Genomic DNA, 25,278 nt, shown 5'->3' with positions numbered 1-25,278 from the left:
TCAGTTACAGTTTAGCTTTTGTCTTTTAGTAAAAGAGTGTAATGTGTAGAGACTCTTTCAACATTTGGACAGTGGAGCTGAACAAAACAGAGGCCATTATATGCAATATCTGTCAAGACTTGTGAATGGTCTGTGTTAGCTTGCCAAATGCAAATGAGGGTTATCCATTCATTTAGTCCAAGAGAGAAAATGATATAACATCTTTGGTTCAATTACTTTATTGTGACAAATCAACAAGGATGAGAGGACTCCAATATGGCAAATGGTCAACTTCAGATAGCTGTAAGGGCTGTAAAAATCACACTGCTCTGACAGTAAGCCTTATTTTACATTCTTTGCTCAGAAACAGTCCCAACATCTTCAAGGTGATTTATATGCTCCCCCCACAAGTAGAAATCTTGTAGAAGAATTGAGACTCAAGTCTCACTTATTTGCTTTGGACTTTTAAGGCAAGGATGTATTTGTCTTGGTTGGAATGTGGGGTGTTCTCAAGCAGCCTGAGCTACCCTATTTTCTCTCTGCTGTATTTTCAGTCACAGCACTAATGTAATTTTGTACATCTCTGTCATGAAGTAAAGACATTCCACTATTTTCAGATGCTGGTCGTGGGAGTGAAAGGGATGTGGAGCTGAGAAGTGCTGGCTAGTTTCCAGCATGTGAGTCCCAAGCACTTTGCAGAAGGAAGCCACAAGGAAAGGGTTCAGCAGCTCCTCTGCACCTCAGCTGAGTTTGTGAGACTCACCCAAGCAGTTGATAAGGCTCTGGGAAAAAAGATAGCTGGGCTGAGGGAAAGCAGACATGTTTGTGATTGCTGCTAAGGTTGAGCCTCTCACATGGACATGGTACAGGACAGCTGAGCACCCCAAAAGCAGCAGGCTGGATGCCATGGTGGTGCAGTCCCCAGCTGCTCTCTGCTGCCCAAAGAGAGCTGCCCCATGTCACTGCGGGGACTGAGCTGTCAGACTCTACACCTACAGGCAGTGGGTCCAGTTCAGCCCAGAGGTCAACAAAATGCTACAAAATCAGGCTCTCACCTGAGTGACCTGCCCCACGAGCTGCAGCTTTCTTGGCAAAATATCTGTGCTTCCTGGCAAAGCCTCACGTTCTCACCAGCACCGTGTTATGGCTGCTCACTCAGCAAAAAAACCTTCTTGTGCATCACACAGAGAGCACAGACCTCCAGCACCTGAAGCTTCAAGCAGGTTTCACCAGTATCCCTTCACTGCAAGAATTAACAACTTTGTTTAGAAAATAAAAAATTAGATTTGTTACCTTTGTCTCACAAGAATATTTTTTTGAAAGATAAAGGACTATTTCACTTAAAATAGTTATTCCAGAAGCTTGATTTGGAGAGACACGTGGTGTGTGGTTCATCTTTCTTTCCCAACACTGTTGGGTTAGTGTCTTCTCCCACACCTAGCTCCAAAAATGCTGTTTTTGAAGGAAATGAAGTGGGGGCAGCTTGCCCTCTGCTGGCTGCTGGCACCCAGGCATCAGAAGGAGCTCCAGAGAGGGACTTCAGGAGCTCAGCTCCTGATCTGCCTAATTCTGCTGGAGTATAAACTGGTTAGACCCAGATGGGTGTTGACATAAAGGCCCCTTCTTTAAAGTGGTGCCATGGGAAGTGGAGTTGTCTGTCAGCAGCCAGCATGAGCGGTAGCACAATCATCCTCTGGCTCCAGCTTGAACCATCAGGTGTCAGCCTGGTTCTGTCTCCAGGATTTCAGTGCTGAGTTACACCAGTTATCTCCTTTCCAACGAGCTGCCTTTCTCTGCCTCACCATGCACACAAGAATGAGGGGCAGGTGCTCCCAGTGAAGTCAAGAGCACCTTCATATTCCCTTGGAGAGAGAAAATGAAGGGCTAGAAGGGTAAGGCAGGAATGGCCAGTAGTGCTTTCTGCACATGGCTGTCTTTTACAGGACAGTACAGCACACACAAGCTGTGCTCTCCTCCTGCTCCCCTGCCCAGCTGCAGGGAAGGTGACCAAGGGTGGCACAGTCCCTCACAAGGTTCCACTGTGCACTCAGGATTATATACAGCTTGTGCTTCTGTACTCAAACTTGTCTGCCCTATAACTGCTCTGTCCTTGTGAACTGGTTCTTCAGCTGCCCCACATTTGTTTTGCCATGACTTTCTGTCAATAAAAAAAGCTGTTTCCATAACCCTTCTATTTCATACTTTGATGTTAATCCTGACATTCTTTACCTAAATCCAAATATGCATTGCTTTCACAATTTTAAAGGAAAAATACTTATCTTGGATCTTAAATGCCTAATTGCATCTGACTAAACAAGGTTGCCTTAAAATAGACCCCAGGGGGAAAAGATGCAATGGTTGACTTGTTCAATACCAAATTAAAACAAAACCCTGAAGAAATGAAGGGGTGGCAGTCAATGATGTTACAGTTGCATAGAGACTGATAGTAAGAAGAGTGGCATACATCCAGAAGAGGCCCACAGCAAAAAAAGGGAACCTGGCTCACACAGGGAGTGGGATACGATACTGCAGAAACTGATTTGTATTTGCAAATAAAATTTAAGAGACAAGTGTGTGTATATTCTGTAGTTGGAAGACTATTCATTAAATAATATGAAAGAAGGTGAAGGAGAAAGTAATTATGATGACAAAAAAGAACGCAAAACACTACTGTAATTTTTCTTTAGCTCCCTGAAGACTGCAGGTCTTTGTGTTTCAATGCATGAGCTACTGTTTGGCATGTTTCCTGAACCACTTTGTCTATTCATTTCTTGCTAATGTGAAAGTGCTCAGACTCCCTGGAAAGGCAGCTTTGTTGGAAACCTTTCATTATCAAGGATTAGCTGTTTGGTAAACCTGTGTTCCCTTTAACAGTTTGACGGGAAGTGGCGGCTAATGAAGGGCTCATTGTGGTGGTGCTGTGAGTGTGGGACTGGAGGCTGTTTTATTGCTCAACTCGCAAACCAGGGTTCTTTGTGCTCCCAAGGACTGAAGGGAAACTGAGTCATGCCCTTTGATTCTGCTGAAAACATGTGGTGAAAAATATGCTCTCCTTTCTTGGTGCTCTTGCCTTGTTTGTGGTCTAAAGGCTTTAGGCATCTGGGAATTTTGTTGGTATGTTACAGAATTATGTGTGTAGGTTTAAAAAGTCTTGTGTCAATGCCTGGGTACTGCTTACCTGAAACTTCTCTGTAAAATACCTCTATTAAAAACTGAAATAATACAAACCACTAAGTGCCTTTATCACCTCATAGTGTAGTTGAAAAGCTTTTAAAAGAACCAAATCTGACATCCTCATCCCATCCCTAGTCAGGTAGAAGACATGGCAGCCAAATATAGGATTTACATCTTCACTGATAAAATTCCATATGTGTTTCTCAAAAGAGATTTATTGAAATCCTTTATGAAAGTAATGGACTAGAAATCCATTGTCCATGAAAAATGCCCAAGTACAACTTAAATCATGAAGAAATACTACTGAAAATCATCATCAGAATCTGTGATGTCAAACAGGATTTTATCTCTACAATAAATCTTTCTCACTGAAACTCCCACGCTGCTCATAACCCCAAGGATGCCCAGTGCCTGCAAATGCAAAGGAGCAAAGAAAGGCAGCTCTGTAAACCACACAGGCAAGAAAACAAAGCCCTGCCCACAGCCCCAGCCAGGCTCCTTGTGTTTGGGGAGGTGAGTGTGGAAGCCCCCAGGGGACTGTTAAAGGTGCAGGGACTGGTCAGCACCAGTGCTGTTGGGTGGAGGGGCCAGGTCAGTGTGGAACTGCTCGTGTTCAGTTGAGAGAAGGCCCCAGGAACACGGAATTTGCTCTTCCCCTTGGTCAAAGCTAAGCAAGCCAAGTGCAGGCAGTGTCCCTGCTCATCCAGAACACAGAAGACACAAGTGGTTCTTGCCAAGGGAAGCAGCTCTGGGTGGCTGTCATTAGCTCTGGCTGTGCTGGAAGGGCAGTCAGGTAAGCCAGGGATGTGTGTGTGTGAGAGGAGGAGTCATGGAAGAGATTGTGATCCAGGGGAGAGTTTTGAACTCATTATCTGTCCTGCATTCAAAGGCTGCAAGAACACTAATTGTGCACATAAATGTGTGTGGTGGGAAGTGGCTGGAGAGTGGCCAACAATACAGAGGGTGCTGCAGCCCACATCCCACTGTCCCACTTCCCAAACTGTGCCTGACCCCTCAGCTCCACATGGCTCCACCCATGCAGTTGTATGGAGCTGTGTGAACAGGCTGTGTTACTTTTTACTGGTGATCATCAATAGCTTTTCTCTGTAAGCATTTTTTCTCTCGATGCCAAAGTGGCTCCATACCATTCATAAAGAGAGGAGATGTGGTGCTTCTTTTATACATTGTTGGTGTAGGTATATAAGAGAGCTTTAGGACCCCAGTTCTCTGCTCAGTTCAGGGCTTTGTGGTGGTGCAGGGGCACAGGGCACCACCAGGACACAGGACAGGAGCTGTGGTGCTGCTGGTGACTGATGACAGCAGTGCAAACCACACTCTCCATCTTCAAAACTAAACACTGACCTGCCTCTTTATTCTAGCAGTCTTTCTGTCCCCCAATAAACACATACAGCATAATGCCCCATTTCTAAGATGCACCAATGATAAAAGACACTAGAACCCTCCAACAGCCTGTCCCTTGGCTAGGCAGGAGGAAGACTGGATATGAGATTATCTTGACAGACAAAAATCTCATTCCTTGGGTAAAACTCTGGCCCAAGACTCTATCCCTGCTGCTGCAAAGCCACAGGCACTAAACCTGGTCCAGGTCTTGGCCCCAGCACTTCTCCAGGAGCACAGCACCTCTGGCAGCACCATGGTAGGTGCTCAGTGCATTCTGATGCACAATTCAATGCAACTGAGCATTCCCATACCCTTACCCCAGTTTACAATGCTCTCCCATCCACATTAGTTAACCAAGACTGGAGCCACATCCTGAGACAGGCCAACAGCATCACTTTTTTTTTCCCTTTTGTTTTGCACAGCAAAAACAAAGCACCCAGTTCCCACCAATCTCTTGGGTGTTTCTCCAGGGGAGTAGAGGAGCAGGGCAGACCCTGCCAGTGGGCTGCTCTGGCTGGCTCCACCCTGGGAGGGTGCACCAGGATTCATCCTGGTTCCAGCATGATGTGATGGTGAGCAGGGGACTTAGAGAAGGGGAATCCCACTGAAAGACCCCTTCTCACAGTGAGTCTGTGATTCCTCCTGCCATGCTGAGTGCCATTTGAGCCATCCCCTCACTGCTGGGTCTTTTCCTCTGTCTTGCTTGGTCTTGGCTCTTTCTTTGGGGGTGGCAGGAAGGAGGGGCAGGGAGATGTTGTTGGTGTTTTCTTCTCATGTTTCTAGTGGAGCAAAAGTGTGTAGGATCATAAAATGAGGAGACAGAAAATGATTTCATGCCTCACACACCCCAGCCCCTCAAATGTTTGTGTGCCAAGTTTGAGCCTATTGCTTGCTTACCTGTCCTTGCTGTCCTGAGTGCTCATCCCTTCGCCTTGTGTGGCCATGACTTTTACCTGCAGACCTGGAATGCCCCTGGGCAGGGTTTCTATCCTTGTTTTTATCATTTCCTCTGCTGTGGATTGAGCTTCTGTGGTCTTTCTGAGACATGACCCCACAGGCATCACCTGTGTGCAGAAGCTGGGGATTGGCTGGAAAGTGACTTGAGCATAGGGCACCTAGCTTGGAAATTAAAGATGGAGATGAAATAGTACAGGCATGTAGTCAAACTCAGAGAGAAGGCAGTAAGAAAAAATATCTACTTAATTATTATAGTAATTACAGCTAGACAGCCCCTTTCTAATTAACATGGAGACCTTACTTTAAGGTATTGCAAACATGATCCTGGTCAGTTTTAGAAGTACTGAACATACATACAGTAAATATTTAAGTATCATGCTGAAACCCACTTGTCAGAAACTGCTGTGCTAAAGTGGTGTCAATCACTCTAGCTCAGCCTCGGGAAACTATCTTGCCTCTGGGCAGGGGGCATCTGCTCAGGGTTTGTTGATCCTAATTTGATCCTTCCTGGCTTAACTCACAAGTTAACACAACCAGCAGCAAGGTTTTCCTGCTCGGGGCTGCTCTGCAGAGCCTTCCACCAGAGGGCAGCTGGGAAAAGGAATGTGATGGGCTTGCCTGGCTCAGGATGAGACAGCAGCTAATTCCATGCTAATTATTATGCTTGCAACTTCCTCCCTAACCAGATGCAATCCCCTTCAGCCATTTCCAATGGCATTATGCTTAGGGAACGCTTCCCACAATAAAAGCAAAGGCAGTGTTCTTTCCCAATTGCCCCAAGATCCATTCTCAGATGTAATCTGAGCTAGACACAGTACAATTAGTTATTTGTGCTCCTGAATTAGCAAAAGACTAAGCTTTAAAAGTCCAATAATGCCTCTGAATGATGTGTTTGCAATCAGTTTATCCCTGAGCTCCATTAATTGCAGATCTGGTATGCTTTGTGCAGTCTAAGGTGGGAAGAGCAGGGGAGTCAGCAACTTTTTACTCCTCTCTATGCACAGCATCTCCTCTCTGTGAATTATGTGAACCCACTTTGGAGCCACTTGTAGATATAAAAAAGTGGGGAGAAACTATTGTAGGATCACAAGTAAAAATTAGCGACAGCTGCTTCCTGGTGTAGTCATACATGAGGAATATAGGGAATGAACAAAACTACTTGTGATAAGTACTTATTTTGCCTTTCCTTGTGATGAAAGACGCTGCTCAGTTACGAGACTTGGTATCCATCTGCACTACCATATCCCACACTCCCTGTGGCCATGGTGTGTGCTTTTGCTGTTACATGGTACAGATAATCACTGAAGACTGAAACAAAAGATTCAGTGTTTTTCAAACAGAGACAAGTAGCAGTTCTGACCACCCCCTAATGACTAATCTCAGTCTAATTGTGGTTTTTTTCTTTTCATACTTTTTCTTTTGCAGTTTCTTTCATTTAGTGTCCCTTTTATTTATACTGTTACTTTCTCTGGGGAGAGAGATTTGCTCCTCCATCTCATGTTGAGGCTGAATTCAGCTAAAGTCAATGAGATCTCTACTGCACTAATAGCAATTCTTACTGTGGAAGTGAATTGGACTTCAGAGAAGCTGGAGCTTGATGATGCTGGCAATTGAAATATTATTTCAAAGTTTTCATGTTTCATGTTGTAAATGGGAAGCTACACCACTGTATTCATCTGTCATAAAGACAACAAAAACCTCTTTGTTATGACAAATTCCTCTCTCTTCAGAGGTACCATTGATGTTAAACCTGAATGTTACTTCCAAAGTTTTAATGAAGACCTTGCATTGAACCCAGAGGAGGGTATGTACTCCCAGAGCTGAAGATATTCTGCCACTTGTTGCCTTCTTTGTGGCTTTTGACTGGGAGCTTGACACAGCTAAGAGGCTGATGCCCCTGAGTTTGTGTGACCAGTGCCTGATGATCAGGACAAACACAGGAGACAGCTGGCAGGAACATCATCTCCAGACGAGAACAGGTTGGAGACAGATGGATTTGGAAAGAGTGGGGGGATAGGAACCTAAAGGAAAGGCCAGTTAACCTCAAAGGCATGCAGAAGAAGGGAGGAACTGAGTTCCTGTCAGTTTACCAGACTGAGAAACAGCAGAAGATTCTTTCCTCCTAGAGATCCATAGTGGTACCCAAATGAGGCTGTGGGTTCTGCAGTGGCTGCTGGCAGGGGAGCACAGGCTGTGCAGTTCCCCAGCAGCCTGCCCTCGGCTCTCCATGGACACAGAGCTCTTTTGGCACCCAACACAGCTGCTTGTTCCCTCTTCTCTGTAACCCAAAGACAATAATAACCTCAAATCTTAAGTGACTTTTGTCCATTCCTGCATTGAGTGAAGCATGGGACTTGTGAAAACGCATTTATGTTTTGTAGTTAAAGACTTAAAAACATAGTGTCACACAAGTCACCTTCATTCTGTTGATTCTTAGTGTTTGAGAGCCTCATTTTGCAATTAGAGTGATGTTCTTTAACCCTATTTTTTTATGAAGAGTTTTCAGTTAAATTAAGACAGATTTTTTTTTCCCCCACCATGGGCAGGTGGACTGAAAGCAACTGTATGGATGACTCCTTGTTTTCTAAAGGTCAAACTGACTTTTAAAAATTTCTTCCTGTATCTCTGCACAGGATTGCCAAGAAAGTGCTGTAAGAAGGACTGCTGGAGAAACAGGAGAGAGTTCTTCTGAGAAGACACAGTGCCACTCTGAGGTGAGAGCCACTTCTCTTTGAGTTGGGATTGTACTTTCATTCATGATATAGTCAGAAGAGCCCTTTGCAAGGACTGTAATCATCTGTGTTCTAATAGTTTAAAGCAAATTCTGGCTTCCTGATGTGGGGATATTTGAGCACCACAGGAAAATGTTCAGAGAAAAATCTATTTCAACATGATCCATAAAAGCTTATGGATGATGATGATGATTTAAAAGCTGCCAGATGTCTTTAAAGAAATTTTAGAATGTCCTTCATTGGAAAGCTAATTTTAAAGCATAATTTTTCTATTAAGCTCTGACAATACAAAATACACAAATCTAAGTTCACTCACTCCTTGTATGTATTATGATAATGAATTATGATAGGTTTTAAATTATATGACAGTACAATAAATTTTATGTACAGCGTAACTAAAGTTAATTTATTGATTCATCTGAAGACAATGCAGCCTAAGGGTGTTCAGCCCTTCCTAGGATTGTCTCCCACATAGTTACAAAAACTACAGCTCAAAAGCTCAAAGCAGCAAAATTGGGTTTTTTTCACGATTATGAGCTATGGGGAATCAGCTGAATTAGCTGTTGTTTGCCCCTGTCAATCTATGAGATTCTAGAACTGAATCCTTTTCTTCATATTAAATGGAATTGGATAATTCAGTGTTTCAAACCCTGTACCTGGAGCCCTGTTTGATGCTAGTTTTACTAGTTCATTTCATTAATTTTCGTGGCATTATGTATTTTATGAAGGTTGATAATGCTCCCAGAGCACTCACACCTTTCTGTGTAATTTGTGTGCCTCCACTGCCATAGGATGTAAGTGCCTTCCATTCTTTGTGTTTGCTGTTCCATTATTGCAATTGAGGGAGGCACAATTATCCTTGGGGAAAAGTTGAAGGGACGTGCAACATTGATGATGCAGCTTGTCTCTGCTCTGTGCACATAATTGTTCTATTTAAAAGCTTGCTCCAGCTCTCCCATTTTGCTTCTTCACTATTTCTTATTTACTACATCTCTGTTCTTCCCAAAGACATAAAATACCTCAGTTTCTGTATGTGTATCTTTCTTGCTTTCTCTAATTTGGCTTTTGTCTCTGCTGCCACAGGTGTGGTGTATAAACTGGAGCAAAGTTTCCAAGGTATAAACTTACAAAAACATCTTATGTATTGTTCTTCTAATTTGAAATAAATGAACCTTCCAGCACACAAAATGAATGTGGTGATGCAAGTGGGGCCATAAAAGCATCTGGCCAGGGAAGCTCCTTTCTGCATGTTCCCTTCCAGCCCATGGAAGAGTTCACACTGTAGCTAAAACTGACTCATCTGGAAAGTCAAATTGCTCTGTCTGGGGAGGAGGAAGTCCAAGGGCTGTACCTGCACTTGTGTGCAGTTCTCTTGGGGAGTCTTGGGGGGAGACATGAGAAGTCTAATTTAGAACATAACTAAAAATTAAAAAAATAAGCCTATTCACTGAATTCTGGGTAAGATTAAGAGGAAAGCTTGCCAGGCAGTGCTGCCAGTGCTCTGTTGGCCTGCTTATGGCCTTTCCTAGCAAGCACCAATTCAGTTATTAATATGCAGTCTCTTCATTTGAGTGAAATTTAAACAGCAATTTTCTCTGTCAGTTTAACACATGTGAATATTCTCCTAAACTCAAGAATTTTGTGGTGCAGATGTATAAATGTATCCCCTTTCCTGTGCTCTCCTCACGAGAACCACAACATCAAACAACACCCAGGACATACTTACCTTTGAAAAGGCAGAATGGTAAAACTGGTTTCATAGAATTCCTATCTGAGAGAATACCACTCTTCAAACATCCTGGATTTTAAATGTTTCTGCTGCTCCCTGGGAAAATAAGTAGTTAAACAAGCTAGTGTGGATGTGAAACCAGTTACAGGAGTTGCCTACATATAAACAGTCTTAAAAGTGTGGGTTTTTTTCACATAATGAAGTAATTTCTGTTTGCTTTTAACATGAGAGCTGATGATCCTTTCCCTTTGGGAAGGTGGAGCAAGGTTTGGGAAGGTGAGGGCCTCAGTGTTTCAGTAATGAGCAGCTTCAGCTCTCTTCCTTTACCTGATCCAGAACCTGATCCAAGCAACTTTAGACCCTGCAAACAGCATTGAGAATCCCTTGAGCTCAGAGGGAATATTTACATTTCTGACATGTGGAGTGCAGAAGAACACTGTTTCTGGTGAGGGCTGCACATCATATTTACAACTTAAATATTTTGTGAGTTTGAAAATAGAGGTCCTAAAAGGAAGCTGTGAAATGACAGATGAGATCACCAGCCACTTCACAGAGATTTAAGAGGTCCTGTTTCAAAATGTTGGATTAGGCCTACGGTCTTTACAGATCCTCTCTCCACAAAATGAAATTAGTTATTGGTTCAAACCCACTATGGGCATTTATGGTTTAACAAAGTTAGGACTCATTGGAAATAATTGCTTTCATTTATGTTTAGGGATCCCTAAACAAGCAAATTTTCCTGGAGTAATGCAGATTATCAGTGGAATTTATAGGAAAATTTGTGTTTCCTGAAATCATATCTCATGTCCTCATATATCTTTCACTGAATTGCAGGAAATTGAAGGAAAGGACTTCAGCAATAACTCAGAGATGAGCCACATAGACTTATGTAATATAGAAAAATTGTGGAGAAAGATTGTTTTTCAATCCTACTTTTCCTAGCTGTTGTTCAAGTGGATGTTACCTACAAAACCTGGGATCCTTAGAAGAAGAAACACAAATATCATTACTTAAAATAAGAATTGCATGGAGTTTAAACGGAACCAAACCAATCTTGTGTGTGGTTTGAACTACTGGTACAATAATAATAATCTATATAAAGAGCTGTGCTGCAGCTGCTGACATGAAAATGATCAGGGTATAAGAATGTGTAATACAGACAGCATTAATGTCGCCTTAATTAGAAGTTGCTTACTTAGAGATAGCATCTAAATGGAGATGGAGTTTCTTGAAGATTTCAAAAAAAAAAGCAGATTTATGAAAGAAAATAGTTGTCCAAAGCTAAAATGCTTTATCTGAGGAAGGGTCCCAGGATTACATGATTGGAAGCTATTTAATTTAAAGACACAAATGTTTTTCTGTGTAGATGTAGGACCGTAGTCAATTAGAAAATCAGAAATCAATTTTCGCCCTTTGAACTGGAAGTATCCAGAATCCTTGTAATCCTGAATGACATAGATCAAACACATGAAAGACTTTATTTTCCAGTACACAGTGCTTCAGCACAATAGTAGGGAGGAGAGTATTAAGCATTATTATTTTAATAGTGTTGTCAAGACATGAAGCAACATACTACTTTCCTGGTCTGTCAACACTGTCCTAGGAAGTGTGAACTAAAGTGAACTTCTATTTGTAGGAAAGATTGTTGGGGTGAGATTTTTCTAGAAACCAGCACAGAGCTCAGATGAGAAAAAAAGTGTAATAAAATACTGTTAACATCAATTTGCAGTGAAGGCAAGATGGCAGATGGAGAACACAGCAAAAGGGAAGTTGGCTGCTTTCCACGACAGTCTGCAGCTTTCACTGTCCTGGGGCTGTGCAACTGGTTTTTTGTGCATGGAGCAGATGGGATACAACAGGCTTCATCTTGTTTTCCTTGATGTTGTGACTCACCTGGGCTTTAGTATGTGTGATTTGGAGCCCGTGCTTAAACAGCAAGGGCTGAGAGGACAGGAGGAATGAGACACCCTGTAAATCAGTGGACAGTCCAGCGTGGTCTGGTCCATAGCTGAGAGCCTGAGAAAAACAGCTTTTCTAATTCTATATATTCCACAAGCACATGGCTGTTCCCTTGGGACCATTTTCAGTCTGTATCACACTTTGTAGGAAAGAACTGGTTTTGTGGTGAGCCAAAGGGAGCATCTGGCAGGCTATAAAACTGGTAGCTAACCCTTAATGACTCAGAAGAAAGCTTTGTGTCCTGCCTTGACTTACAGCTTGACTTACATAGACAATCAAGCTGGCTCTTAGTCCAATTACTAATGCCAGGCACACACAAACAACGCAAAGCTTGGGATGCAGTGACATCTTCCCAGTTTGAAACATTTCTATTTCTTACCTGAACTGGGCTTTTTGGGACAGCATTTTTCCTTATCCTGATCTGCCCTGCATTTAGTGTTGGTTGGAAAGGGATTTTTGCAGGTTACTTCTGCAAGACAGACCCGGTGCAGTGGACAGGAGATGATCAAAGCAGGTTTAGTGCTGACAGACGAACAAGCTTGAGCTTGCAAGTATTTAGAACTGCCTTGGTGCATAGGCAAAGGCAAACCAAAATATTCTCATTGTCTGATATACACACTGGGGAAAATTTTTGCCTACTATTGTAAAAATGTTTTAAACTATTCTTCATGGCTGATTTTTCTTTTTTTACTTATGCCTTGAACTCTCAAAGGAATCTAAAATATTCAATAGCAGTGTTTCCAAAAGTAAAATGTGATGAATCCTCTACATTTGGCTCATTTTAGAACCTAAATTTTCCAGATTTTCAGCTTGTTTTTGTAAGAAAAATAAAGCATTGAGCCAGAGAGCTTCATCCTCCATTTTTTTAACTGGCATTTGTGCCTGGGTTCTTTGGGCTGTGCAGACAAAATATCTTGGCAAATGTGAGTCCATTCAAGTGCATAATGCTCTGCATTTCTGACTTTCTCAGTTGCTGAGATCATCCAGATCCACTTTTCCTCTCAGGAGGTGTGGTAATTATTTTAGTTTTACTCACTGTCAACTTCTCACAGATTTTCCACTTCTTGTTATGAAAAGGTTTCATAATGACAGTGCAATTATTATAGCTACTTTGGGAATCCAAAACATGAAGGGTTTTGTAGGCTGAAAAACGAAATTAGTTTTTTAGTTTTTATTGTTTAAAACCTTTCCTTGGGTTACTGCATGGACTCTGTTCTTGGAAAAGTTAAGACACTGTAAATGAAATTCTGTTGTGAATGAGTCTGAGGAGAACAATTTGTTGGTAAGTTTAGCAAATTACTGGGCTGGTTTTTTCTCCTCTGCTATGCTGAAATCCAGCATTATTGTAGAACTGCTTATCCCAAAGAACAGACATGGTTCTGATATCCCTTTTCAATTGTCTCTCACTATTTGCTGGGACATCCTGCCATTTGGACCTTTCTGTACAGGATGTTCAGGGTGTTGAGAGCACAGCATAGCAGTTGACATAAATTGTATCTTACTCTGTCTTGCCACTGAAGAGTGAGCAAATAGTTGGAGTTCCACAGCACCCAGAAGAGAGAATAAATGTTTCTGGCCCTCTGGGTGTAGTAATTGTCCCCATTCAAGGTGGTGAGGAAAGCTTTAGAAGCTTTCAGGAGTTTGGGGGAGAGGTTAAAATATGAGTAGCCAGGTTTGTAGCTGTATATATCCATTAATGAACATGGATCTCTGGCAATTGCAGATGCCTTGGGCAAGATTTTAACCTGCTCTTAAAGTCAGTGTGACAAGCCTGGGTGTTTGTCCTCTTGGTGTGTCATTTAACCCACGGCATATGTAAAAAATTACTACCCAAAATACCTCAGATGCATGAGTCTGAAAAGATATTAGTGTCAATTGACACTAATTGAGCTCTTATGATCACCCAAACTGTTTCTGTTCACCCAAGCTTGACAATACCAAACTGAAAGTAATAAAACTGTCCTAGGGAGGAAAGAAAGGAAGAGAGAAATTCCTGGTGGGATTGAAGATTAGCAGCATTACATGGTTATGATTAATCTCTTTCCATTCTACACATGTGAGGCTTGTTAATACTCCTAGTGCACATGGACTTTGGTAATCTCCAACCACATCACTGGAGCAGATGTACAAATGCTTTAGGGCACAGCAGGCAGAAAATCAGCAGCAGAGGTTCACCTCCAACAGCAGTTATTATTTTTCCCACTAAGAAATACATTGCAAGTGTGTGGTACTGCTCAGTGGCTACAGGTGAATTCTTAGGTATTAATGTAATAGATACCAGCTTCAGCATCAGTTCTTAGACATCCAGCTAGTTCTGTGGAAGGGTGGGAACATGTATTGCTTGGTTTCTCTGTCAGTAGAACAAACTGCTGAGTTCTCTTTATTAAACAAACTGATTGCAAGGCAGAGTTTTAAAGATATTTGTGAAAAATCTACCTACTCAAAAGAGCTAAATGTATCTTGAAGTAAAAATCAGAAAAGCCAGGAAATAATCTGAATTGTATAATACTGCAGGAGGAACACATGCAAGGGGGCAGGCACAATGAATAAATAATGAAGTTAATCTAGGAAATGTATACTGTGATTTCTTTGAAGATGGGTGCCATATCAACAAAGCAGGAAAGCAAATTGGTCATCAATCTCTGTTAAAGGAACACAGAGCACTATTATTTCTTTTGCCTGTATTCACAACACTTCGTGCTTACAGGCTCAAAGCTTTGATCTGCATTTATATTTTCACTGTAAAGTACAGCAATAGATGACAATAATGTCGTATTTGACTATACAATCTATTCTATGTTGTGTAGCTATTGCCTGTGTGTGAATGATCTAATGACTTGTGCTAGAAGTGAGAGCACACTAATGTATGTAAGTGTTGACACCTTGGTTGAAAATACACTGGTAAAAAGAGCAGCATTTATATGTTAATCAAAGGAATAACTGTACCAGAAGTACAAGTACTTCAGAGTTTTCTTCTCAGTTTTGAAGTATTTCTTGACTGAAGAACTGACCCCATCTTGAATAACTAACCTTGTTCTGTCACCCACTCAGGAGGAAAGCTCTAGACTTTCTCAGCCCACAAGGATCAGCTCTGGGATCCATCAGAGAGACAGCAGTTTGTGGGAATTTCTGTCTCCTGTGTGCACTGTCTATTCCTGGAATAGTTGCCAAAGTGCTTTTCCTACAGACAAACCTCTCCATAAGTACTCTGTCTCTGCCTCACTTATTAAACTTTCTGGATTAGAAATCTAAATGAGCCTTTGAAATAGTAACATTGTCCTAGCCAGAATATATCAGCTAATAAGAGAATATTGTCTAATTCCCTGTCTTAGTGAATCTCCCTCTTTCTTTGATCAATTTCAGAACAGTCTGGCCCTCAAAACAGGACAAGGACTCTGATCTGAAAGCAGTCTTTTAGCAGCCTTGATATTGTCTTGGTTTTCAGCCTCCCATCACACTGATGATACCCACTGCTGGTTTATGTCCCTGTGTCCCTGTACCTGATGCCACGACATTTGACATTGCAGCGTTATCACTTCTCCTGTGTCACTCTCACCTTCCTGTGGGTGCCAGCACTTCCTCTGTACCTGGAGGGAATGCAAAGACACAAAAATGGATTTTATGTCCAGTGTAGGGTAGATTTGGGGTGGTGGCTGGGATTCTCCTTTGTATGACAGTAATACTTCCATGCAGGCAGAGAAGGTTTTGATGGCACACTTGAATCTGCTGTAATAGTTAGAACTCTGAGACAGTTGTCATGATGTCCTGAATAACTCTGAGAATAAAAACACTGGAACTGTTTCATAATGCCCTGTCATTTTCATCACTTTCATGTGACAAATACCCCTCTGCTATTCACCTGGCTGGGAGATTCTGGAGAACAGTGGGTGGAGAAGCCACTTATGCTGCTTCTTACTAGCTGACTACCAGCAGGACTTCTCTCCAGGCACAGGAAAAAATCACAGAAGCCTACTTCTACACTACATTTATATCTCAATTTGTTTGACTTGTTCAGAGGGTATTTAGGGCAGAATTATAGTTTGGGATCTCAGTATTTCTACTCTGGACTTCCTCTGATCTCAGTCAATTCTTCTAGAAAATCTGTCTGGAATTCATTTCACTGGCTTTATTAGGGTCAAACTCAACTCTTGACCAGTGGCCCATTTTATCTCTTCTGCAAGGGATTTTTAAATGCATGTAAATAAGATACTTTCTAAACCCATGGTAAGAGCTCCCCATTGGACTAGAATAAGGGGTATCTATCTCTGTGTTACCTCTGCTATGTTTAGAAAAGAACTTCAGAGATCCAACCAGCTCTGAATTAACCTTGCATGGCAAGACTCCTGGGTCTCACAGCCTGGGCTCAGTCTTGAGTGGAAGTATTGAACTGCAGTAAAAGCATCTTCATCTGCCAATGGGCAGGGTTTGGCCTGAGGAGGCAGAGAGAGCAGAGTGCTCCTTGTGGCATCACCAGTGACTCCCCATACATGCTTTGACAGAACAAATTCCACTCAGGCTTTGATCCGTGACTTTTGCTGCTAAGACTTCTTTTATTGTTTTTCTTCAGGAGTTTATAATTCAAACCCACTCTTGAACTGTCCTATGATTTAGAGCATTGTCTAAGGAGTTCTGAGTTAGTAGCTTATGGCCATAAGGAATGGGATTTTCTTGGGCAATGGTGGCTGGTGTTGGCATCCAGGGATTTCTGGTTTAGCAGGACAAATCTTCATCCAGCTGAGAGCTGAGGCTGTGGTAAAGCACAGAAATAGCTGTCTCAGCTCCCAAAAGCTCAGTTCTCCATTACAAGCCCAGAATCTCTTACCTTCTATGAAGACAGCAAACTTAAATGCTTTGATTACAGGGGGGAAATTCAGAGGGATTTGAAGAGTCCTTGAACCAACATGTTAGGCTGCATCAAGAGGTGTATTTTTATGATAATGGTAATCAGATGAACTGCCTGAGGGAAAAGAAGCAATTACAGTGGAGATGAAAGTGTCTGCCATGATCCTTCAGAAACAAGAATACCTGTTTGGTCACTTAAATCATCATGTGAAGATGCTTAGTGATGGCTGCTTGCAGCATGTCCCTTCTGCCCAGGTCAGGGTGGCAGCTTAAAGTTTTCACTCTTGGAGCTTTTGATTTTAGATTGCAGAATTTCAAAACCTGAGAGTCCATGGATATGAATTAATGTTCCACAGAGCCCTTTTTAATGCCTTATTTAAAAGGGTATGGTGATGTCTTTACTGACATGAAAACAATGAAATCTCTAGGCTTTGTCTTCCAAGGGGAAGGCAACAGAGAGCAAAACTGATTCCTTGAAGGAATCTTACAGGGGTAATGGTGCTCTGAGAAGAGGCAAGAAGGCAGGCCCAGTCTCCATCCTCACTTTAAGCTCTGCACTATGCACACACAAGCCTTGTCACATTGGACCTTTGCAGCTGGAGTGACTTCAACATATTTTCCAACATTTAGTTAGTTTGGAAGGCAGCCTGACACAGTCTACAGAACACACAACTATATCAAACTAAGTGAAAGGTATATGAAATAATCAAATAGTTGAATTGAGAGGAAGAAAAGCCTTCCACTAGTGCAGTAGTGAAGTTTCAGTGTCACTGGTCTGCCCTCAGAGAATCCTAGTGTCAATTTCTGCAAGGTTTAGACAGGTATTTTTGGTCCAGGCACTCCGTGGTGCTGCTCTGCTGAAGGCAGTGTCACTTTAAATAGTAACTTTTGGCTGTGGTGGAAAAAAGCGAAAAGGATATTTTGTTCTGAGTCAATGATTGTTTTCAGCTGCCATTCTTTATAAAGCAGAAAAGGCATGAGGATTTAGATAGTGTATCAGTAAGGAAAACGTCAACAGTAGCTGGCCTTGGGCACTTGAGGATTAACAGCTCTGTGCTTGTCCCAAAGAGAATAAATCCTCACTGACCACATGAAACCTCAGAATCATGCACTGAAAAAATGACTGTCACACTTTTGCAAGGGAAGTTCATGATGAGTGATGAACTCCTCACTCTGAAAATGGGCTTGATAGTAGTGAACTCCAGATTTTTTGCTTTTAAAGGGAGGGGATAAAACTGAGAAATTAGCTATGAAAAAAGCCAGTCTACCATCAGTAGGCTGACATTCTGGAAAATGCAAAGTTTTGGGTATCAGAGAGCTTTTTATAGATTTATAAATCAAAGTTACTATCAAGGACTTCATTAGATGTAGGATTAAGGGGGGAAAGAAGATTTTTTAGGTGTTTGCACGTGTTGTAACCCAGATTAAATAAGGCTGCAGGTTCTCTCTAATGCTTTGAGGTTTGTGTGCAGTCATAGTGCATGGTGGCTTGGACAGGGACCAGCTGCCAGCTGCCCACCCTGCCACCCTCTATCCCCCTCTCCTCAACAGGACAGGGGAGAAAATAAGATGGAAAAGCTCATGGGTTGAGATAAAGACACTTAACAGTTACAATTATGGGCAAAACAGACTCAACTTTGGGGAAAATGGTGAGATATGGTGAGAAACAAAGTGGAAACTGCTCCCTCACCTCTCCCTTGTTCCCCCCAAGGTTGATGCTCCCTCCTTCACTCCCAGCCAGTGTTTCTCAGGGCTGTAAAAGGACCTAGGTAGCTCCATAATGATCTGCTAAGATACAGAATCACACAGGCCTGATTGTTAGAAAGCTTATTGCAATTTTCCTGCTGTTTTGACCAACAGAGTTCCAAATGTCTTCAAGGAATAACAGACCAAGGGAATACTGTGCAATTTGCACATCCTGAATGGTGAATTGTATCAGCCCAAGAAATGCACCAGTCTGAGGGAATGGTCCCAGCTGATTTACAGAAGGAACATTTTTATTCCTAGCCCATGAATGAGTAAAGCATGGAAGAATAGGGGGAAGATGGGCAGTTGAACTTTAATTTCAGAAAAGATAACCAGTGGAAAGTGGAGTCAGGTCGTTTGGGCAATGCCCTGCTTTGGCATGTTGTTTGTAAGAGACATTTCTGTGTAAATTACAAATACCTCTAGATAAAAATCAGGCAGCAAAAACCTGCCTTTCAACATATATAGATTGGTATTAAAAACCCCTAACTCAAATGTGAATAAAGCTTTATTTTACTTTCAATCTTTGAAAAATAAATGCCAAGGCACCACAGAGCTGGGCTTTTCTCAGTGGGCATTTCCTTCTGCTCAGTCTGATGTCAGGGCTTGGGCAAAGAATGTTTCACCTGAACCTTGTGAGCACAACCTGTTGAGTCAATAGAGGAGAGGCATGCAGGAAATAGAAATGTGCCTGTCACTTCTTGAATGAGCAGGTTTTAAAAGAATGACAGTAATTTCAGAATAATCATAGAAAGTAGTTCAAAATAATTTAAACTTAAATATTGACAAATCAAGGCATTGAAAAATCATAAGCCAGGTCCATTTTCCTCCAAAGAGAAATTTTGAAAACTAACATTGGATTTTTAGTTGTTTTGAGGGTTTTTATAATTTTTATCTGGAGTTTTCCCTCCATAATCTAGGCCAAAAATTTACTTTAAAAGATTGCTGTGGGTCTATAATGGTGACATATGCCTATATTCTAGAGCTAAGACTTAGCCCTAAAAATATTCCTTTTATTCATGGAATCCTAAGAGTCAACAGGACCAAACTTCACTGAAGCAGTATTGTCATTTGGCAGATCAAGCCACAGATGATACTGCATCTGTGCCTTGTGTTGCAATTTAGAAATTATTTCCCTGGTTTCTAACAAGTTAGGTGTGCCCTTCTGAGTGACTGTGTATGCTTAACTCATGCAGCTCCCACTGAAAAAACTGTGTATGTGACAAATTATGGCTTCCTGCTCTAAAATATTTGATTTTTGCATGGAAAAAAAATCTAATTTACATGTCCTACCTAAACATCAGGATGCAATGGGCTAACCAGAGGAGCAGCTGCTGGGAGCTGCAGAGGGGTTTGCAGCAAACCCAAAGCAAGTGGGGCTGTGCTTAGGGGGGTGATGGCCCAGAGATCCTGCTGGGATCAGTGGGGTATCAGTGTCCCCCTGCCACCGTGCTGTGCACATTTCCCTCTTTCTCTTCCCTGTGCCAGCAGCATGGAGCATCAGCAGCTACTCTGGAGCTACTTCTCCTTAAAACACCTCTTCTGGGGAAGAATTTTGGTAATTCATTTGGTAATTAATATAAACCATAGCTAGATTAAAAAAATAGGTGAAAGCTTGCAGAGTCAGGCTGTGCCTGAGAGTTGCTGAACTGCAGAATGATCCCCCCTCTGAGAACTTGCTTGCACTCTGGAGTTGTCTTTAATTCTAGGTGCCCTGTGTGAGGAGACTTTGCATAACTCTCTGTCCTAGCCACTAAATGTGGATAGATTCTTTGCTACGTGACATTAGCTGCACCTCTGTGTGGCTGAATGTTACTGAAGCACAAGTAAATGTTAAGGGACTTTAATGTTAAGGGAGAAAAAAGAAAAAAGTGAAATTACATTTACTTTTCTGCACTTCAAAAGACTTGTTCTGCAATTTTTCCTTACCTTTAAAGACAGCAAACTGGAAAGCTCCCAGTGTGGGAGCCTTTGCTTTTAAATGCTGCAGCAAGCGTAATACTCACTGGGTGAACTCGGAGTTGGCAAAAGGAAAAGCTGGGGGGGATGTACGGGAACATGTGCTGTCCTTTGTAGTTCCAGTTCTTTTAGAAGCACTCACAAATAGCTTTAGTTTCTTTAGCAAATACAATGGCATCATTCTGGGCATGCCTAGTGGAAGTGTTCTGGGGCTAGTAAACTGTGAACAAACCTGTTTGCATTGCTGCACTGCACAGCACAGCACAGATAAGCCCTAATTGTTATGCAACTCCTTAGCATAAGCTCCTGGCATGGCTCATATGCTTCCCTTGTACTAAGACAGTCCAAAATAGCAACAAGAAAGCATGTAACTAAAGACACAGCAGGAGTGTAGGAATTCACCCAGGCCTTGGATGTTCTAAAGATTGAACAATTCTTCATTTCAAACCCTCCAAAATGCTAAGCATAATGTATTTTCTTCGGAGCTTCTTCAAGGTAAGCACTTTCAAACTTTTCCTGTTTGTTTCGTTTAGTTTTGTTTTGACAAGAGAGAAACTTGGATTTGAAGACTTTGTGCAGGAGTGCAGTGAGAAGTTTTCTTGAGCACTGATGCCCAGTAAGCAAATGCACTCACCAGGTTTGCAATTTGCTTGGCTGTGTTAACATCGGATTTGTAGACGGTGCCTGTTTGCAGCTACCATAAAAAAGAAGCACTTGTTGGTTTGAGAGATCCTTATATGATAGAAACCATGAAATCTGTGGTGTAAGCTACTTCCATCAACAAGGGAGTTGTTAACAGTGAAAGATGCACTTTATGAGACAAACCCAAATCTTAACTTCCAATTTTGTTATGATTTCCTGATCTGTTTGCTGTATTTTAAATGTGCCAAGTTGAGCAATTGAACACTAACATAATTAAAAATATTTTAGATACCAAATACATTATAAACTGTTGTTGATAAGTGTAAGTTCATAAGAAACAACGAGAGCAAATACCTAATATTTAGTTCCTTTTTCTGTGAGGCTGAGTAAGTTTTGTGACAGAGGCAGTGCTGCTGCCTGCTGTTGGGCTGCAGTAGCTGTGTGAGATCTGAGTGCCAGCTGTGGCTGTCACCCTGCTCAGAGCCACAGCGTGGGCTGCAGCTTTTCCTCAAGTGTGCACTGGGAAATGCAGAGATGATTTGGACAAGTGTGGGTCAAAGGAATGAAAGTTAAATCAGATTAGAGAATATTGGATTATTCCGAGATCTAAAATGTGAGAATTTGAAGCTCAATAGAGAATCACGCTAACTTAGAGGAAAAATGCTTAAGGAATAGAATAACTGTAGTGAGATGAATTCCAGATTCTCATTATGTTGTCACTTGCACATTTGCATGCCAAACTGCTTCTTGCTAAAGTACACTGCAGGACTGCAGCTGCAGTGGAAAGCCAGCAGTGGATCTCAAGGCAGAGCTGCTCTGTGGAGAGCAACTGGTGTTTGAAATAAATATGAGAAAAAGCTTAATTTTGGTCCTAAGAGATACAGCTACAATTAGCACCTGCAACCACCTGATTGTTCATGGGAAACAAGTAGCACTCCTAAGGAGGTGAACTCTATTTTCAGCAGACTTCCTTTTGGACATTGTATAGAACTGATCTTAAAAACTTGCTTACGTTTGGGTTGAAAATATCTGCTTATTTTTTTCTGAATCACATTGTTGCTCTAAACACTGCATTCTTTGAGAGATAAAAGTGAGGGACAGGAAAAATACAATGGGAAGGTTACTGGGATATGGCTATTGACTCATCACAGTTGCATACTTGGTGTTTTATCACATGACAAGCCTTGACTTTCCAAAATTTTAGCATAAATCAGGCTGCTAAAGTGTATGTAAATATGCTCCTTCAATGTGGGAAAGTATATACTTCTCAGCACTTACAAGAGTGTACTTTTCTATAAAGACCAGTCATCTACAGTCATCAGTTTGAAAAAAACAGGACTGAGTAAAACTCCTAGCTGTCAACTGTGTTGTGATGACTACTGCATTAATCCTGAATCATTTTAATGTAACAGCTTTGTGTATCTCTGTTGGTTTCAGTTTGAGAAAGGCCAATTCATGTCTGTGAATGTCATTCTGTATTCATTGACTTAAATCTAACAGTCAGCTAAGTGGGTCAAACTATGTCTGAAATGGAGGGAAAATTAACACCATTTTAATTCCAGCTTCTTCATTGTTTTCTGTTAAGTTTTCTTGAAATAGAAAGCTCTTAATTGAAAGCTGGCCAAAATACAGTATTTCTAGAGCTGTATTTTAGAGGTCCTGTGCACACCATGCTGCACTCTGATGTTCTTGTGACATGTTAGAGTGACCCAAATAGCTTAAAATGCAGTCTGAGGCCTCAGCCACGTTTCTCAATAGGATTTTAGCTACTAAAATCCCTGTGTCCATGCTTGGGAACTTCAAAAGTATCACCCTCATCTGACAGAAAAAAAAAAAGTAGGCTGGGCCAAATAGCAATAAACCTGTCCTTGGATTTGGGATAAATGCTGCTGTGGGAGAGTTACTGTGGTACCTCTTGTCTTCCTCTGGAAGTTGAATCAGCACCTTTGGGAGGAGCAGGAAAAAGTGGAAATAGCATAAACCTGTAAATTATTAAAAAAAATAAAAATAAAAAATTAAAGAAACCAGTATAAACTCCTTAGAACTGGGAGAAACCCCATGGGGAAGAGGAGCTCAAGAGCCTGCCCATTTGTGTCTGGTTCAAGGCATTCCCAGCACAGGGCTGAGTTTGCAGCACACAACTCCATCACGGTGCCTTTTTCAGGCAGACACAAAATTGCATGCACATCTGATCTTGGAGTTTGATTGTTACATCTTGGCCAATCAAGGTCTCCCCTAATAATCAATTTAAAGGCCTAATATTTTTATTCTTTGATTCTCTCAAGAGAAAAGGAAACAGGTCTTGGAGTTTTTGTCAATGCTTGACTGTATGGGTCTGGACTGCTGGTTTTTCTTACTTCTCTAATTAAAATATTCCATGTGACTGTTCACATGGTAAGAATATATTTGGTTTTGACTGCAAATAAGCAGAAATCAAAGTGTAACTCCTTATTGAATAAAAAGCCATATAAATGGCTCACCTGAGCTATAATTGTTTTTTTGAAAAATGTGACAACAAAGTTTATGGAAGGGCCTTCTTGCTTCCTTTAATTTTAAAACCAGAAGATGCTGATTAATACTGCTGTTTTTTTATAATGATGGCCACAATAAGAATCACGTTTTCATATGGCATGGAGCATTTCAAACCAAGCAGCCTATTGCAATCATTTCCAATTCCTCTCTAATTCCACTGGTACTGCAGTAAACAAGGCACGATGCAGATTTGCCACTAATACCTTTAATGCCTCTAAAATAGTACACCTATTGTTCTCTCTGAACCAAAGCTCCAGGCCACTAATACCAGCTAAACAGTTCCTGGCCACTTTAAAGGCCGTGTATGCCTGAGCAGGGATGTCACCAGTTACAAGAGAGAGATTTGGGGAGCTGCTCCTGCTGCTGTCGTAGGAAGCAGCATTGAACAGCTGTGGAACATCCTAAATTTGTATCAGAATCTCCATCCAAAGTGTTTTACATTTTTTACAAAGTGTTTTACATTTCTCTCTCCTTGGCCATAAGTTTTGTTTAACTCTGCTCAGAAATCTGTGTCATCTCCCTGGCTGGATTTGCAGCCCATCCAGCTTTGACTTTGGATCTGAACCAAACTTTGCTGGTTTTCTCTTTAAGCAATGTGCCAAACTTGCATTTACATGAATTGAACTGAAGAACTTGTTCACAATTTTTGTGTTTCCCTGAAGGAACTTTTGTTCTCAAGAAACCAAGGACCACATTTGTACTAGTTTTAAGTCCTGCATGCCTTTCACTGGATATTCACCTATCCTGAAAATTTTGGTTGCCACCTAAACTTTGTGGTTGAGTTCCCTTTTTGTCACCATCAGTCTTTTTTCTGGGCTAATCTTTGTTAGTGTCAGCCTTGGCACCTCAAAGATACCTGTGAATTGAGCACCAAAATACTCTCTGGTTATTCTGCTCTAGAGCCAGCTCCTTTTTCCCTTCATGAGAAAGAGCAGGGATTTCTAAAAAAAAAAGAATCCTGATTTCATTTGGATCTGTGCCAGACATTTAACAGAGGCAGGGACCCTGCTGAGTGGACATGTCCTTGGAAAGTCAGAATGTTTCTCATTGGAAATGTCCCTTGTTATCTCCAGAAGCTTGGGTTCTGTTGTGTGCAGTTGTAACATTGCTGCTGCGTGGGACCATGTCTTGGCTGTAACATATCTGGCTGAATAATGGCTGTGAATATTTTAGGTTTTATGTGGATAATTCAGGTTTTGCCTAAAATTTAGGAATGGCTGTATCATGGAGCTGTCCTAAATACATGTTTAACAGTTATTTGCCATCTAATCTGTATGTTGAGGTGGAGGAATGTGCTCTCCAAGCACACTCAGCTGTCAGGCAGGGAGATGCCACCCAGATCTCAACCTGATCTCTGGCACCCTGTGAGTGTGTGGAGGTTCCAATCTCCTGGCCAGCGAGGTCACCCTGTACTCTGGGATTTCTCTGCATTGCTGCTGCAGCTTTCTAAATAGCAACAAAAACTATCAGGAACAAACAGAACATTTCAGCTGGCTGGGAACTGCTTTCTTGCAAAACTGGCTGAAGAAGACTGTCAGTGTTTAGTTAATGAACTTCTTGTAGCATAAATTAAACCAAGAGAACATTGAGCTAAAGTGACAATCCCAGAATATCAGCTTAGATCTT

General features: G+C 41.6%; 1 protein-coding gene across 1 annotated transcript in view; it reads left to right on the top strand.

Annotated features, from left to right (window-relative positions):
* ARHGEF4 (Rho guanine nucleotide exchange factor 4) overlaps positions 1-25,278 on the top strand; it is a 209,755-nt gene that overhangs the window by 20,447 nt on the left and 164,030 nt on the right. Inside the window, exon 3 of the mRNA XM_015637472.3 lies at positions 8,145-8,225. Within this exon, the coding sequence (XP_015492958.2) occupies positions 8,145-8,225 (81 nt within the window). The remainder of the gene's footprint in view (positions 1-8,144; positions 8,226-25,278) is intronic.

The sequence above is a fragment of the Parus major genome, chromosome 9 (genome assembly GCF_001522545.3).
Source record: "Parus major isolate Abel chromosome 9, Parus_major1.1, whole genome shotgun sequence".
Lineage (NCBI taxonomy): Eukaryota > Metazoa > Chordata > Aves > Passeriformes > Paridae > Parus > Parus major.
Note: the sequence above shows the minus strand (reverse complement) of the source record. Positions and strands in the feature narration are given on the sequence as shown.